The 16116-nt window shown below is 38.8% G+C and overlaps 1 protein-coding gene across 1 annotated transcript in view; it reads right to left on the minus strand.

The window, feature by feature from the left end:
* Positions 1–16116, minus strand: part of LOC124118584 (RING finger protein 11-like) — a 55153-nt gene that overhangs the window by 14501 nt on the left and 24536 nt on the right. Inside the window, exon 2 of the mRNA XM_046480770.2 lies at positions 5347–5498. Within this exon, the coding sequence (XP_046336726.1) occupies positions 5347–5498 (152 nt within the window). The remainder of the gene's footprint in view (positions 1–5346; positions 5499–16116) is intronic.

Raw genomic sequence — 16116 nt, forward strand, 5'->3', positions numbered from 1 at the left:
GTTGATTGACGGCTGGAGTCTTTTGATGTTGATGGCTTCTCGTAGATTCCTGATTATGAAGCCTTTGAGGTTTCACTGGTCTGTTTTGACGAAATTGGTGGGTCCCGGAGCATCCATGTATGTTGTCAACCCATGTCAATCCTCGTCCATATTCAAATTCTTAAATCCTTCAGTGTTTGAACTTAATTTTTTTCAGATTTTAAAATCAAATATTGTAACAAAGCAATGTTACTCTTAGCATGCAACCAAGAACAAAACATGAGGTACATATGATAAAAAAAACTTGATGTAAACTTGAAGTAAGACGAGTTCTATGGATGAACAACTTCTTTATTACAATTAGTCGACGTTTCGGTGTAGATCCTAACACCTTTATCAAGCAAGTGATGGATAGTGCTTAACAACATAGGTATATATACTTATTGACAATAAGTCATTTAGTTCCAGTCTACTTGAATCCACTTTATAAATGCAGTGCACATGAGTATGCTATAGTGTAATTTATTACTTGATATGTCATTAGTCCGTTTTGACAAAATTGGCGGGAGACAGAGCATTCTTGGGTGTTCTGAAACCATTCCAGTCCTTGTTCATATTCGAATCCTCAAATGGTTTCTTTGTACCAATGCCATCAAAAGTAAGACGCCGCTACGTAATTGGCATGTGCAGGGGTATCCCAGGGCATAGAGCCCTAATAATAAATCGAATGATTACAATAGGAAAATATGATTACAATAATAATCTAGACAATCCCACTCTACATACACACATAAAATTTGGTCGAAATCGGACCAGTAGTTTCCGAGATACAAGTGTTCAGAGGTCTGCTGTATGGCAGTTTGTGGCAGGGGTCAAATAGTCTGGGAGAAAAAAGAGTGTAGCTCCCTTGTCCATTGAGCTACAATCAAAACGGATTAGTGTTCTGAGTTCGCCAGGACTCCGGGTTATTGTTGCATTGCTAAGACAAAGTGCTGAACCTGTTTCCGACCTCGTCCATGTTCGAATCCCCAAATAGACTGGTTGTACCGACGCCGTCAAAAGTAAGGAAACACTTGCAAGACATCGCCCCTACGACATTGACGTGTCCCAGAACGTCCCAGGGATGTTCTACACCAATTTCACACGCCGTCCATGTTCGAATCTGCATATGGTTTGCTTGTACCAATGCTGTCAAAAGTAAGGAAACTCTTGCGAGACATTGCCCCTACAACATTGACGTGCCCCAGAACATCCCGGGATGTTCTACACCCATTTCAGACGTCTAGGTTCTAATCTGCATATGGTTTGCTTGTACCAACGCCGTCAAAAGCAAGGCACCGCTTGCGAGACATCACCACATGTGTCCCAGTGAGTTTTTAACCTACGTTTGACTTCGACAATGTTCGAATCCTCAAATGGTTTGCTTGTACCAACGCCGTCAAATGTAAGGTACTGCTTGTGAGACATCACCAACGAAATTCACATGTGCCTGGGTGTCCATGGTGTTATAACCAACTTCCGACTTCGACTATGTTCAAATCCTCATATGGTCAGACAGTCACCGCTTGAAGAACATTGTCACTACGAAATTGGCATGTGCCGGAGTGTCAGAGGGCTACTTAACTCATTTCCGACATCGACCATGTTCGAATCCTTACATGGTTTGCTTGTGCCAACGCGTCTAATGTAAGCAGCGCTTGCGGGACATTGCTGCTATGAAATTGATGGTTCTGGGGTATACCCTTTATCTTCTAAACCCATTTCTGACTTTGACCATGTTCGAATCCTAAAATGGTTTGCTTATACCAACGCCGTCAAATGTAGGCACCGACTGCGGACATTGCTGCTATGACATTCGCATGTGCCGGGTGTCAAAGGCTGTTCTCAACCTATCTACGACCTCGAATCCTCATGTTCGAATCTCAAAGGGTTAGCTTGTACCAACTCCGTCAAAAGATAGTCACCGTTTGCAGGACATCACCGCTCCGAAATTGAGAGTGCCAGAGTGAACCAGAGTGTTCTAAACCCAGTTCCGACCTAGACCATGTTCGAATCCTCAAATGGTTTGTTTGTACGTCGTACAAACAAAGTAACATAGTAACCACAGGCAGGCTGGACATCGCCACAAGAAATTGGCCTGTTCTGGGGTGTTGGGGGGTACGGGTGGCCCAGCCGTCAAAAGTAAGGTATGCTAGCATTTGGCAATTGGGAAATAAAGTAGTCAGGGAGCCTGACCACCTGATCCCTATAATCGCCTCTCAAGACAAGCATGGGCTGCTGAAAAACAATTCTAACCCTCATCTTCAAGGGTAGTCGACAGTCAAATAGAGATAATCCTACCTAGATTTACGAGTGCTTCATTCAGTATTTGCACTCAAATCTGTTTTTAAATATTAGCATTGTTACTTTTAGCATACAGCCAAGAACAAAATGAGGTTCATACGACTAAGTAACTTAATGTAAAGTCTCAGTTGTTTCTGTGAAGAACCTAAGAAGATATGATCTTTAAAGTAAAATGTCTGCGAAAAAAATGATCAAAATCAAAATCCAATATGACCTCAACTATATCAGATTTCTTTAAAGTGGTATCACTGGGTACGATTTAACTGAATCACCGGTAGATTGGGAGAAAACATGTGCATAGCTGATTGGTATTTCCGGCTTAGTTTACGAGAAAATACACATGTAGTCTTTGCATCTTTAATCTTTGCATATAAAACAATGCCTTTGAGAGCAGGAAATACATTTTAAATGGTAAATCATAATGTTTAGTTTCATGTCAAATTTCATACTATTATTGACCAAGTTTGTTATAGATCTACCTGCTTATTCACCTGAATGGAAACGATGTGTTGGGTTTTTTGAAAGCGCAGATTAATACTCAATCAATTCTTTTTTTACACTATGAATCATAAACAACTTCTTAAACATGCAATGTAGATTGTGTTAGGGTAGGCAGAGCATGTATACTGTTTTGTTGGTCATCTACCACCTACAACTTGACCTTCGTTAAACCGCTGATCATCTATAACGCTCATCAATTATTTTGACCCCAAAGGTAGCATTGTATCATAAATGCCATACTTTGACTCGTTAAAATTTATACTTGTTATAGTTTGGCGATTCTATGTCAACACGTAGTGCTCGTGCTCAAATGCGCGGGAGCCTCGATTGGTGACTGGTCAAACTGGTTCCATGTGAAAAATAATACCTGGCAATAGCGATCAGCTGCTTCGTTTAAGATTATAATTATTTTAAAAATATTTAGTAAAAGCTGCAACTAAAATAGCAACATATTGGAATATATTATTCCTGATAAAAAAATAGTTTCAGACACAATTTTTGATGATCCTTGCATTAAAATCTTGTAAAGTTATATCGTCAGGTGTGTCTTGACCGAATCACCAGTAGATTCCAAGAAAACGTGTGTCCAGCTGATTGCTATTTCTGGCTTAGTTTACGAGAAAATACACAAGGTAATCTAAGTCCCTGGATGTAAAACAAGGCCTAGAAGAACAAAAAATACAATTTAAACGGTAAATCAACATGTCTGGTGATTTTTTATCTCAAATTTGTACTGACCAAGTTTCTCATGACCCATTCGTTTACGGGAATTCACTGAAGAGTTACAGTGTAATTTTTTCTGAGCATAATATTCAAATCCGCTAGAGGGGGGTACACATTATACTGGGGTGCGCACTCTTCTCAAGAAAATACGGGAGTACCCCAAGCCGCGGAAAGTTTGTTAAGCTTCCTTAGATAGATGTTTGCAGAAGCTCTATCTAGAGCTTGGAGAACACATTCTCTATATGCATGCGAGGCATCTAGGGTGGGGATTTCTGATCAGTTGACCAATGCTGCACCCTGAACACATGCCAGATGGCGACGGAGTGGGAGAATATACTAACTACTTACAAAAACGATTTGGCTCCACTAATCTGTTAATTCTGCTCTTAGCTTGTCTGTACTTGTCTTTAAGATCATCGCAATGAAGTTACAGTGTCAATAACAAAACCAAATTGTGTTGTTTTTTTAAATGATATGATTGTTTGCATCTGGACACACAGGAAAGAAGTGTTGTTTTCCTGTCTTGAGCATGTGCAGTTGCATCTAGAAGAGGATAGGGTTTCCCTCACGACAATTAGATATGTATGGCAGTGAAGAGGATGTCTGCTGAAGATTTTAAAGTGTGATAACAGCCAAAACAGAAATTAATGGCTAATGATGTAATAGAGAAAAGGTATTCAAAGGAATTATGGGCTTCACACATTGTAACCATGTTGGGAATTGAACCTGGGTCTACGTCGTGAAAAGCAAACAATTTAACCAAAAGGCTACCCCACCACTAAAAGTAACACTATGATACCATCGGAGGCATAATAGTAAGATAAAAGATGAAAAAACATTTGTTAATTATAATTATTAACCTGTACAAAACGATAGACAATGAGGTTCTATTGCCAACAATTACATTGTCAATTAGGTCTCTTTAATTAACACTGCTCCATTTGGTTTAAGAATGAACACCATTATTCAACATGACAATGTTAATACAACAATAGCTGTAAAAGCAAAGTGGTCACGTACGGGATAGGGCAATTCATGTCACAAAACTTCATTCTTAATTTGCTCAGACTTTTAACATAATGAGTGCTGACTTATTACTATTACAGTCTATTACAGTTTGAAACAAGTAATGGTAACATCTGAGCAAATTGACTCTAAAAGTAACCAGGTAACATCATAATTCTGTTCCTACCTACACCAGTTTAACCTAAACACATATTTTGATTGGCCTTAGTATTGTAACAAGTATGTTTGTTATACACCAGCCATATGTGAAGGATAGAACTGAGAGTGAGTGAGTGGGTGAACATGGTTTTACGCCGCTTTTAGCAATATTCCAGCAATATCACGGCAGGGGACACCAGAAATGGGCTTCACACATTGTACCAATGTAGGTAATTCAACCTGGGTCTTCAGCATGACGAGCGAACGCTTTACCCACTAGGCTACCCGACCACCCCGATAGAACTGAGAAGGCCAATTGAACATGTTTATACTAAAGGTGTCGATTATTCAAAAGAATCACGATATATATTGATTAAAATTAAAATTCATTATTCTGCATGACATTGTGCAGAGAATTTTTCTCTCACCTATCTAGACCTGCAAGTAATCAATTTAATGCTTAATATTAACTAGGCTCATCCATTAAAAGTTTCAACTGAATTTCCTGCCTTCTCATTGTCCATCCTAATTAACCATGGTAATATGGATAAACCAACTGTATTGTCAATTTAGTATAAAAAAATTACTGATACATCAATATCATGATATATGATGACATCCCTATACCATACTTACTCTTTTGCTTTCTTATTGCTTCCATCATATATCCCAGTTGGAAGGTGGTTTATTAAGCCAAGCCTCTGAGCTATTTTTATTTGTTCCTCTTCTGTTAACTGATTAGCTGGACGACTGATGTTGGGAGACGGATGATAGATTGGAACACTCTCCTGCAAAGCGAAAAAATATGAGTTATCATTGTTAATAATGTTAAGAATACCACATGTATTACATCATTGCCATAAATCCTATACTATGAAAAACGTTCCACATTTTGAACAGATGTGCTTTTTTCCCTGTCAACTATCCATAATCAGCTTTACAAGTAATGCTATCTTGCTGCCCAGGCATCTTGCACAAGCGCAAGACAGGACAACTCACTCCTTTCCAACATCAACTATCTAGATCTATAAAATTGGGGAGGTGGGTGGGATTACTAGTGATGAGGTAGTACTTTTAGAATTATTTACAATGATAACTATTGTTTGATAATTCCTGCGAATACAAAACTTCTACTGCATCATTGCCAGAACATACAGCGTGACTGGTATACTGGTACATTCTGGACAGTTAATAGTCGTTCGTGGGTACCTAAAGGTTCCAGAATCCCTTGAGTTTGATCAATAACAGGTAACATTGAACAATCAAAAAGGTCTATACTCAGAGGACTGTGAAGGACCAAGCAAATATGTACAAATTTATTACAAATTACAGAACAAAGTATCAAAATTTATCATACAATTCTATTTCTTTTAGAAAGCCAATAATTAAATGAGAATTAATATTACTAAAAAGATCCTTGAGAGATGATGAATATTTATCCCTTGTGATGGCAAAATCAATTCAGTCAAGCAGGACATGTTTGACCGTGATTCTTTCATCACAGGGGATGCAGAATGGAGGATCCTCACCTTTTAATAAATATTAATTGGTATATCTGCTGTGGCCAATACTACATCTTGCATAATGTACTCTTCAAATCTGGACAGACAGCCCTAGTAGGTGTAACCAGTATTTGGTTTACTTTAATGTAATTTATTGATACCTACATGGATGTCCTACTTCTATTGCATCAGATCTCAGATGTAACATCTAACAACAGTCTTATAATCACTGTATGGGATAAGAAGTGGTGTCAAAGATTTGATGAGAGCTGCTGTTGCAGCAGCATCAGCCATTGTTGCCAGTGATACCAACACGTCTGGGTAACCAACAAAAGACGATGTCGTATTGGCCATTAGCTAGATCATATCAAGATATAATTCAAAACAATTTTGATTAAAAATGGATGTTTGCAAGACTGATTTTAAATTGCCTGAAGTCAGAAAATAAAAGGCTTAAAAAAATATATTCTTGGTTCTCAGGCACCGCCGCATCATCACAATGTCCGATGCACGTTTCGTTTATATTTCCATATTCCAAAAGAAATCCTTAAATATTCAGCGTCTCGAACACACAACCCAAACAGTGAAATGCTACAATACTTAAAAGTTTGTGTGCTTGTTTTGCTGTTTCCAAATTTAGTCAATGAAAACATGAAATTTACAATAAAACATCACTAGACAAGATGATTCACAAATTCAATGGTATTTGTGTACTGTATGCAGGACAATGTTTCATAACGCATGTGTATTTTTCTCGTAAAATAACAGGAAATCGATGCTAATTTATATACCCTGCCTATAAAGCAAGCGGAATGAAGCACGTCATCAGCCCATACAAAATCTCTACATTTGTAATGACAGCGATGGAGTGACCTCCATATCAAGAGGTTCAAATCGGTTTTGAACCTCCAGAGGTCCTGAGGGACTGTCAATGTTGAAGGCACCTTAATATGTTTAAGGGCCCTGGGTTCTTTTTTCCCTTGTTATTTCCCTTCTTTTCTGGTTACTGATGCATTTCTTTCTACCTCATTAACTGGCTCAGATTGAGTTTCAGGATCAGTGATAGTGACTGAGGGAACTTCAGTTTCTGGGAGTGGTTGATTGACTTTTGAACAGTGCCCTAGCTTCTGAGAATGAGATATCATTAGTATATTTGATTTTCAGGATTTTAGTCTGTGTCACAAAAGAGGGGCATGATTTCGAGGAGGACACGTGGTCATCACTGCAGTTTGCACATTTGATGTTATCTGTGCAGTCAGTGCCATCATGCTGCTTACTGCAGTGGGAATAAATTGCTGAGTTACGACAGGACTTAGCCCCATGCCTGAACTGCTGACATTTAAAACAACAGAGTGGATTTGATATGTACACATCCACTCCGATGTTGAAATATCCAGCTTTGATTGATAAAGGGACTTTTGTTAAAGCAATGTAAAAAGTTAAGTTTGGGTTTTAATAAGATTGTCACCATCTCTTCTCATAAATCTCTTTACAGATGTTACATCTTGAGGCTTCAGCTCTGCTGCAATTTCCTCTTCTGACATATATTTGAAAGGCACTTGGCACGGTTGCGTACAATGCACCGAGACAACAATCTCAGTATTTGCGAAATGATGTGCTTGGAGAAGATTTAGAGATTGTTGTCTCTTTGCACACTCCACAAGCTGTGAACCAGACTGGAGACGAGTAACATTCTTGACAGTATGAGTGTTGGCTGAAGAGCGCGTTTTTGCGTCTTGGACGCACAAAAATGAGTTTGAACGCACCTGCGTAACATGTGTGGGTCTCGTGGACGCAGTGACTGGGGTGTTATTATTTTCATATCGAATTGACACTGTTATCGTAAATCAAAGACGTACGTCTTTGCGTAAAGGTATTTGTTGCCAAACAAGACAGGGAAGCATGTTGATTAACACTTCCGTTTGCTAAACCAAACCAGTTTCATTATTCTCTCCCTGTTTATGAAAAATTGACCTATATCTATTTTCGGTTTTGCATGTATTAATGTTTGGTATGGTCCGTAGCTTTGCTTCAGCCAATCAGGTGCCGCATATTAAGCAGGTCGGATATAGTCATAATTCATTTAGCTTGATTGGTCGAAAATATCCCGACCTTGTGTCAAACTAAAAATAGCCCGGCACATGAAGGGTATACTTCAGAACGTGGTAACAGTGACCCGCGAAATCGAGCGACCGTGAAGGATGGTACGCTATGTTATCGCAGTAGTTAATTCATAATGGATTGAAATGTGGCACGCTTATAAACTTATTAAATATGTGATTCAAATATTTTTTGTTGTTCATTGGATTGATCGATGCTGATTTTCTTTACCGAGTTCGGTAAACAAAGTTCCTGTGTGGGTTATATGGTTTACATCACGTCCTGTTTTGTATTTTACATACGACCGAGGTTTGATCAAGGGACTTCGTTTGAACAAATGGATTCTTTTTCGTATCAATTTCGAATGGAGGTAGGGGTAATTCCACTTCAAAAACATCCCATAAACTATCATAAAGAAGTTAACGTGTGTACAAGTAGCCGTGACATACCGCAACGAGTCCTGTATTCGATCATGCAATGAAATATATCGTGCTTAGATTTGCATAAGTAAACAGTCGACAGTTTGTGTGGATTTCGAGATTTATCGATGCCGCCATACTGTATATGATAAAGAATAAATGCGAACACTTGAATGTAAGCATTGTTTTTATTTAGCGGACTCTGAATATTTAGTTATTCTACAACAGACTTATCAAGCTGATTATAATTCAATCTCTTGTGGGTTATATTAAGAATTGCAAAACACATTTTGACAGAACCGTTATTAGTGTAAATGACATGTTTTAACATTTATAGCACCTGAAACATGTTCATTGTTGACTAGATTTATGAAGGAAATGCTGGATCCTGAACATACTCTTACTTAAAAAAACTGTTTGATATCCCAATTATGTTATGACTCATTGATCATTGTCAGTTACGACATGAACTCACTACTCAGTACAGTAGCATCAGAACAGCCATTGAACTTGACTGAATCCATAAACTTCAAATCATTGGAAGATCTAGATATAAACATTAACAAATGTCTGCCCCTATGACCCCTTACCAATGGCTGATCACCCGTGTACTGCCTTTTCATTTACAAAGTTAGATATTAACATGGATAGTTTTGTGTTAAAATATTCATTAGTATCAAAAAATTTCCATTTTAAGAAATTGTTTGTCCCTTAATGTAAACCTCTTGGTCATGAGAGCAGGATGTGTCCTGATGTGAACCTTTCTCTCACTTTGCCTGTTTGTTGATATTTTGCAGTTGCGAAAAGATGTCTGATTTTTCACAACCACTGTATTCTGTTGTTTATGTTATATTATGATGCTACAAATTGGACCCCTCCATTTTTGTTTGGGACCTCTAATTTTATGATGAAGGGGTCCAAGTGACCCCAAGAAAATTTAAGCCAGAGCAGACACTGCAGTACCACATATTCCCTGATTAGATTTCGAAACGATGAAGGGTTGATTTATAGGGGTTCTCCATCAACACCTTCAAAAACAAGAAATTCAGGCCAAGAGTCAACACTGAGTATAGATTCCTCATCAGAAGACACAACAGTGTCTGTATCAATATGCATTCTCTTTGATTTTGTACGAGAACCAGTGAACTGTGAGGTAGCCATAATGAAAGGTACTACAAAACCAGGTACACAGGGGTGTTATACTCCAGAAATAAAGACATGAATAGCTGTCGTTAATAAAAGGAGGAATGTCAGGATGGTTCGGTCCATGGCATTTTCCTATAAAAACAATGATTTCAGTGGTCCGTATCACCAGATTGGCCAATGGACCACCGCCTTCTGGCATAGGACTCTAGGCAAAATTTTATATTCTGATCAAAACCTGTGTGATATGATATGTCTAAATTATCAAGTATTTCATGCACAGGGCATGGCGTGAGCAGCCGATTGATAGAATTGGGCCAATTCTACCACCCGTCTAGGTAAAGTAACGGTCAAATTGGTGTGTTAGGCAAAGGAACACCTATTCCTGGTCCAGTGCCCTGAACCACCAGAATCCCATCCTCCACCGACACAGGGGGGCAACCCACGGCAAACAGGTTGCCCAATTCGGTCGCCTTTTACAACCAGCGATTGGGTGCTGAGGACACATTCTTATCTACCCCACGGGGGTCTAATCTGATGAAACATCTGTAATTTGAGTGAAGAGTCAATAGAAACATGTAACAGTGACAGTAGTTTTCATGGTGATTCCATATGGAATTTCAGTGGAGGTCACTGATATTATATTGAAAATTTCAATATCAATTATCCCCTTTTTAACTGGATTGACGATGTTGAGTTTTCCCTTTACAGGCGTGGTGACTGGCTAGTCTCTGAAACTGACATAGCCTGAACTTGGGTGGCAAATATTGCCTCTGTAACAAAGTGAATTGGCTAGACATCCGCATCTGGTGAATAACTTCCCACATTTAAAAATGCCATCTAGGAAACTGTAGCAGGCATAACCGGCATCTCTCCCAGAATCCCTGCATAATATTACTCTTGGGGTATAAAGAATGGACATACTCCTGTACTTCATAACATCTGTGACAGCGATCTCCTATTAGGGCTGATTATGAAAATCTTCATCCACACTGGTATGGTTTGGTACAGGGCCAATGTGATTTCAGTATGTTTGTTGTTTCAATAACTTTCAATAACTTCTCAAATTCTTGATGCCATCATTAACCTGGTTTATGACTTGTAACCGATAACTCAGCCATGCTAAAGTGAAGTTCTTACATGTTGACATGGAAAATCAGTCCATGGCCACCTGTTTATTCAAACACATATAGCATAGATTCTACCTTTGCCTTCGGCTTGACATGGTGAAAAAAAGTGTCCTGGTATGTTGTCAGCAGCTTAGGAGATGAACCAGAATTTAAGTGCTCTTCATGCTCTCAAATGTCCAAGTCTCAGTTAGGTCACCATGCAATGGCCATGTAATGGATTCATCAGACCGATGGCTCATGTCTTCTAGTAATTGTAGGTGAAGAGTCGGAATCTGTGTCTGATTCCTTAGCAGTGATCAGTGATCTGATTAACAGTGATCTGATTATGCACTGTACTGATCTAAGGGAGATACTTTTCGGCCAAGATAGCACACGTCGGAAAGAGTTTGCATGCCTTGATGTTGGCTCTGTTGACTGTCTGAGCACCCACTCTGAGGATCTGACACAATGCTTGTATCCGTAAGCGTCTCTTATTTCTCACTTCTAAAGAGGAGATCATGTAGAAGCTTCAGTAATTGTCTTGTTAGCCATGAAGAGTTCGGAGATCCCCCTTTTCTGCCTGCCGCATAGGACCTGTGTCAGTCATGTAGAAGGCTAAGAGTTGATAATCTGGTGATTATATTCGTGGGGACCGATGGGTTATAGGCCTATCACAGGCACTGTACAGATCTTGTGGACATGAAAACCTCTGCGTCTCTCTGGTCTTAGACATTTTAGCCATCTTCAGATGCTCCTGGGTCTGCCATGAAGGTTGTTGCTGCTGCATGATGGAAGCCATCTCCAGTGACATGGCAGGTCTGCCTTTTAAAATACTGCTCATAGATGCTCATCAACTTCGACAGGGGTGCATCAGTCTGGGGAAGACTCTGAGACTATAGTGGAAGTCTAAAAGACTGAAGGTTGAAAGCAGTGCAGCGACAGTGGAAAGTAACTGCTTCAACTGTCTTCTTTGCTGCCTCCTTTTTCTTAGCTTTTCCCCTACAATACCACCATCTTGACAAAAAGCACATGGCAGAGGGAGGAGCCCTGAGTCCGCCTGTAATCCTTGGATCACATTAGTTCCCGGCATGTTGAATGAGGGTTCCCTGCGAGCAAGAATTGCCACACTTCTTGCAGAAGGACTGACATAGACACCATCATAGTGCCACAACTTGTAACCTCCGTAACTACTCATCTTCAAAGAATTTTGATGCAGTGGTCAGAAGAAATTGTATCTGAAATTATTATTTTATCAGGAATAATATATTCCAATATCGTGTTAATTTAGTTGGAGCTTCCACTATATATATATATATATATACTTAAAATTATAAGAATCATAAGCGTAGCACTTTGGTACAGGTGGTATGCAGGATATTATGTTTACATATGGAACAATTTGACCAGTCACCGTAGGGACTTTCCGCGATACATGTATTTCAATTGCGAAAATGCTATGTTGACATTTAATAGTCAAACTGCCTCAAATATGACTTTTAGCGAGTCATGGTACGGCATTTATGGTATGTGTATCCATTCTCTTGCAACTAAAGTTTGTTTCAAGGCATCAATAGTGGTAATCTGACCATGGTTGCTGTAAATAATGGTGAGTTGTGCGATCTACTGATCACTTCGCATACGATTTCGCCAAAATTATTGTAAACATTATTATAATTATTGGGTGAAATTTTGAATATTATTAATAAAATATATTGCGAACATTAGTCCAGATAAACGATGAACAAGTTGTTCATAACCAGATATTATAATAATAGGATTAAGTTGCGTACTTCAGTTTGGATTTGTTGACTTGTATTTCCAGTGTTATGTGATCGCTGTGATCAGCTGATAATGTTTTCTGAGATGGGGGAAAACATTGTGTCATTGGAAAGCTTGAGTTTGTTAGTAAACTTTGGGAGCCATGCTTTACCGCGCTATAACCAAGTTATCTTGAAGAGCGCAATAGCGACGGAAGACTGTATAATGAGCATGTTCGTACACAATGTTATAAGGCACAAAAGAAAAACAAGTGTTAGATAATCATAGAAATAATGAATTTTTGATTGAGTGAGTTGGTTTGGTAACATCACTTTGAACAGTATTTCAGACATACAATGGCTTGTCAGCTTAATGTGGGAAGAAAGCCTAAAGTGATAGTTTATAGACACTATACCCCTCAGGTGACGTCCAAAAGCTTGCGTATGGTGCTGACAAAAAGCATAACCAGGGCAAATCTGTAATCGAACCCACATGGCTTTCTGGATTCCTAAGGGATGCAACTCTGAAAAGCGAGTGAATGTGGACACTTATATCATCAACTGTGCAAGCTATTGCTCAACGAACAAGCTGAACATTGCATGAAATTGACCACTGATGCATTGCAGAAAATCTGTACCTAAAAAATAAAGCCACAAAGCCCTGTGGCTCAGCCATCATGATGAATATTAACAACATCATAAATTGTCTAAAGATCATCTTACTTGTGGAAAAATAAGTTCTGGACACTGCAATTATTGTACAAAAATCTATAGTGAGTTAAAGAAAAATTGGTGCCAAAAATTCTGGAAAATGAAAAGTATTTTTTGCCACATTGATTATGACAACGTGCAAGTAGAAATGCCCACAACAAACTTGGATACATAGTGTATACCCTCTCATTGGATCCTAACTTTGCTCCTTTTCTCATTGTCAGCACACCATGGGCCAAGAAAACCCGCACAACACTGCTTTGAGGCTTCGTCAATGATGACGAGGGAGTTGCTGAAGGTAACTGCCAGGCTGTTGGAACTATTGCCGTGTCATTTCGCTGTACCATAGTTAAAATTTCTACTTCCATTGAGAATATTTGGCAGACTATACATCTCCCCTATGGATTCCAGTCATCAGGTGGGCATTTACTTGACTTCAGTGATATACACCTTCAACCCGATGGCCAGAGGATTTATACTGGCACTTGTCATCTTCTAGATGAGGTACACACTTCCACAGAGGTCAAGGTCACTAGAACTACTATTACAATATTTGGAGGCCATCATAACTTTACTACCTGTCAGTTGCTCAACCCAAAAAGAGTGAGTGAGTTAAAATTTAACATCGCATCAGCATTATTTCAGCCATACAGCCACGAGACCAAGTTTATATATTCACAAAGTGAATCATTTATGCAAAGTTATATTTTAAAACAAACTTCATCAAACACATTTGGACATGACAATATCAATCATACAGTTTAAAACACAGGGCTACAGGCCACCAATAACCAAAGCTAGGCCACCTCGCTGGGGATCGCAGGGACTTATGATACCTCAGCTTCCTGCACAATCCCAGCAGGATTTACGTCATCACTTTAGCTATTGGTGGTTGTGCACAATATTAACCAATATTAATATATATTCAACAATGAGTTGGCTTAAAAACACTGGTGTATGTTAGTAACATCAATTATGAAAGAATTACATGTCACACAGGGAGACATCTCCTGGACAGAGCCTTCAGTAATGTCAGTTGATAATAGCATCACAACAAATTTGAAAACAAGCAATTTATTATTCACCTACATATTTTAATATTTATTACAAAGACCAATTTCTTTCAAGTAACTGAGAATTTGATGCCCACTTATACAGGACAAAAAGATCTTTCAGATTTACTGTTCGATAATGTGAATCCCTTGCGATTGCAAAGTCCACACAGTCAAGCAATATGTGCTTGACGGTGAAACTTTCATCACAAGGGATACACTTAAGAGGTTCGCCCTCATCTGTCTTCAGCAGATATCCGTGAGTAAACTGACTGTGGCCAATACGACATCGTCGTAAAACTACCTCATCATGTCTTTACTGACAATCCAAGTTGGTATGACCAATTGTTGGTTTAAATTCATGAAGTTTATTCATTCCTACCTGGGTGTTTGTTGCATTATATTCCGAGTACAACTTTTGATAGTCAGTTTGAAATCGCTGTACGAGATAAGTAGTGGAGATAACAGTTTGTCAAGAGCTGCTTTAGCAGCAGCTTCAGCTTTTGAGTTACCTGTTATGTCTACATGACTTAGTAACCAGCAAAAGACGACGTCACATTGGCCAGTAGAAAGATCATTATACAGTTCTAAAATGTCTAGGATAATAGGGTGATATGACTAGATACTTTTAAGTGCCGGAAGACAAGACAATAATAGGGTGATATGACTAGATACTTTTAAGTGCCGGAAGGCAAGACAATTTGATTTTGATGTTTAATATAGGTCAAAGCTGTTGATATAGCTTTGGCCTCAGCAGTGAAGATTGAACTGTCTTGAGGAGACAGTTCTGGATCCAATGACGGTGGCACTTCAAACTTTGCCACAATCCTTGGACCTTTCTATAAAATTGGATCTGTGGGAATCATATTTTGATCGTAATAGGCTATATGTTTATTGAAATACCACATGATTAGTTTCAGACTTTTTCAGCTGGGTTAGAGTGAGGTCTACTTCTGGCTTCACCATCTGCCTGGGAGGAGAAGACAGAGGTCGGAAGGGTGATATAATATTTACATCTATTATAGCTGCAGTGATGTGTGGTTTAATTCTGATTCCAAGTGGTGGAACCAAGTTGGACTGATTTCAAAACAGGTCTTCATGTTGAGGGTTGAAAACGCATTTGCATGCTGGAATTTGATGTTAGTAATTTAGTAATGTATTGCAGTGAAAGTTTAATGCCGTGCTTATCAAGAGAAGGTTCATCACCTTCCACATATAAAATGTCAACGAGAGAGGTCCTTAAAGCTCCAAGATAGAGCCTTAGGCCTTGATGGTTTATTGTGTCTAATGTTTCTAAATCTCTTTTGCAAACTCCACCATAGCCAATGGAACCATAGTGTAGTTTGGAGCGTATTAACTATCAGTACAACTGAAGGAGGGTTGTTTGATCCCCTACCCACTTGGAATTTGAAACAATTTTTAACAAGTCGATAGCCTTCAGCAATGTTCAGGCACTTTGCCTTTAGATATTTGATGTGTGGTAAGAATGTGAGATGATGGTTAAAATATGAAGCACAGGAATTTGGCCTCCTCTACTACCTTGATATGAGTACTATGTAAAAATAAATCAATCAATCTGGATCCTTGTCAGGTTTATATTTAACACAAAGGTG

This window comes from Haliotis rufescens, unplaced genomic scaffold (assembly GCF_023055435.1).
Source record: "Haliotis rufescens isolate VD_foot unplaced genomic scaffold, xgHalRufe1.0.p SCAF_2, whole genome shotgun sequence".
NCBI lineage: Eukaryota > Metazoa > Mollusca > Gastropoda > Lepetellida > Haliotidae > Haliotis > Haliotis rufescens.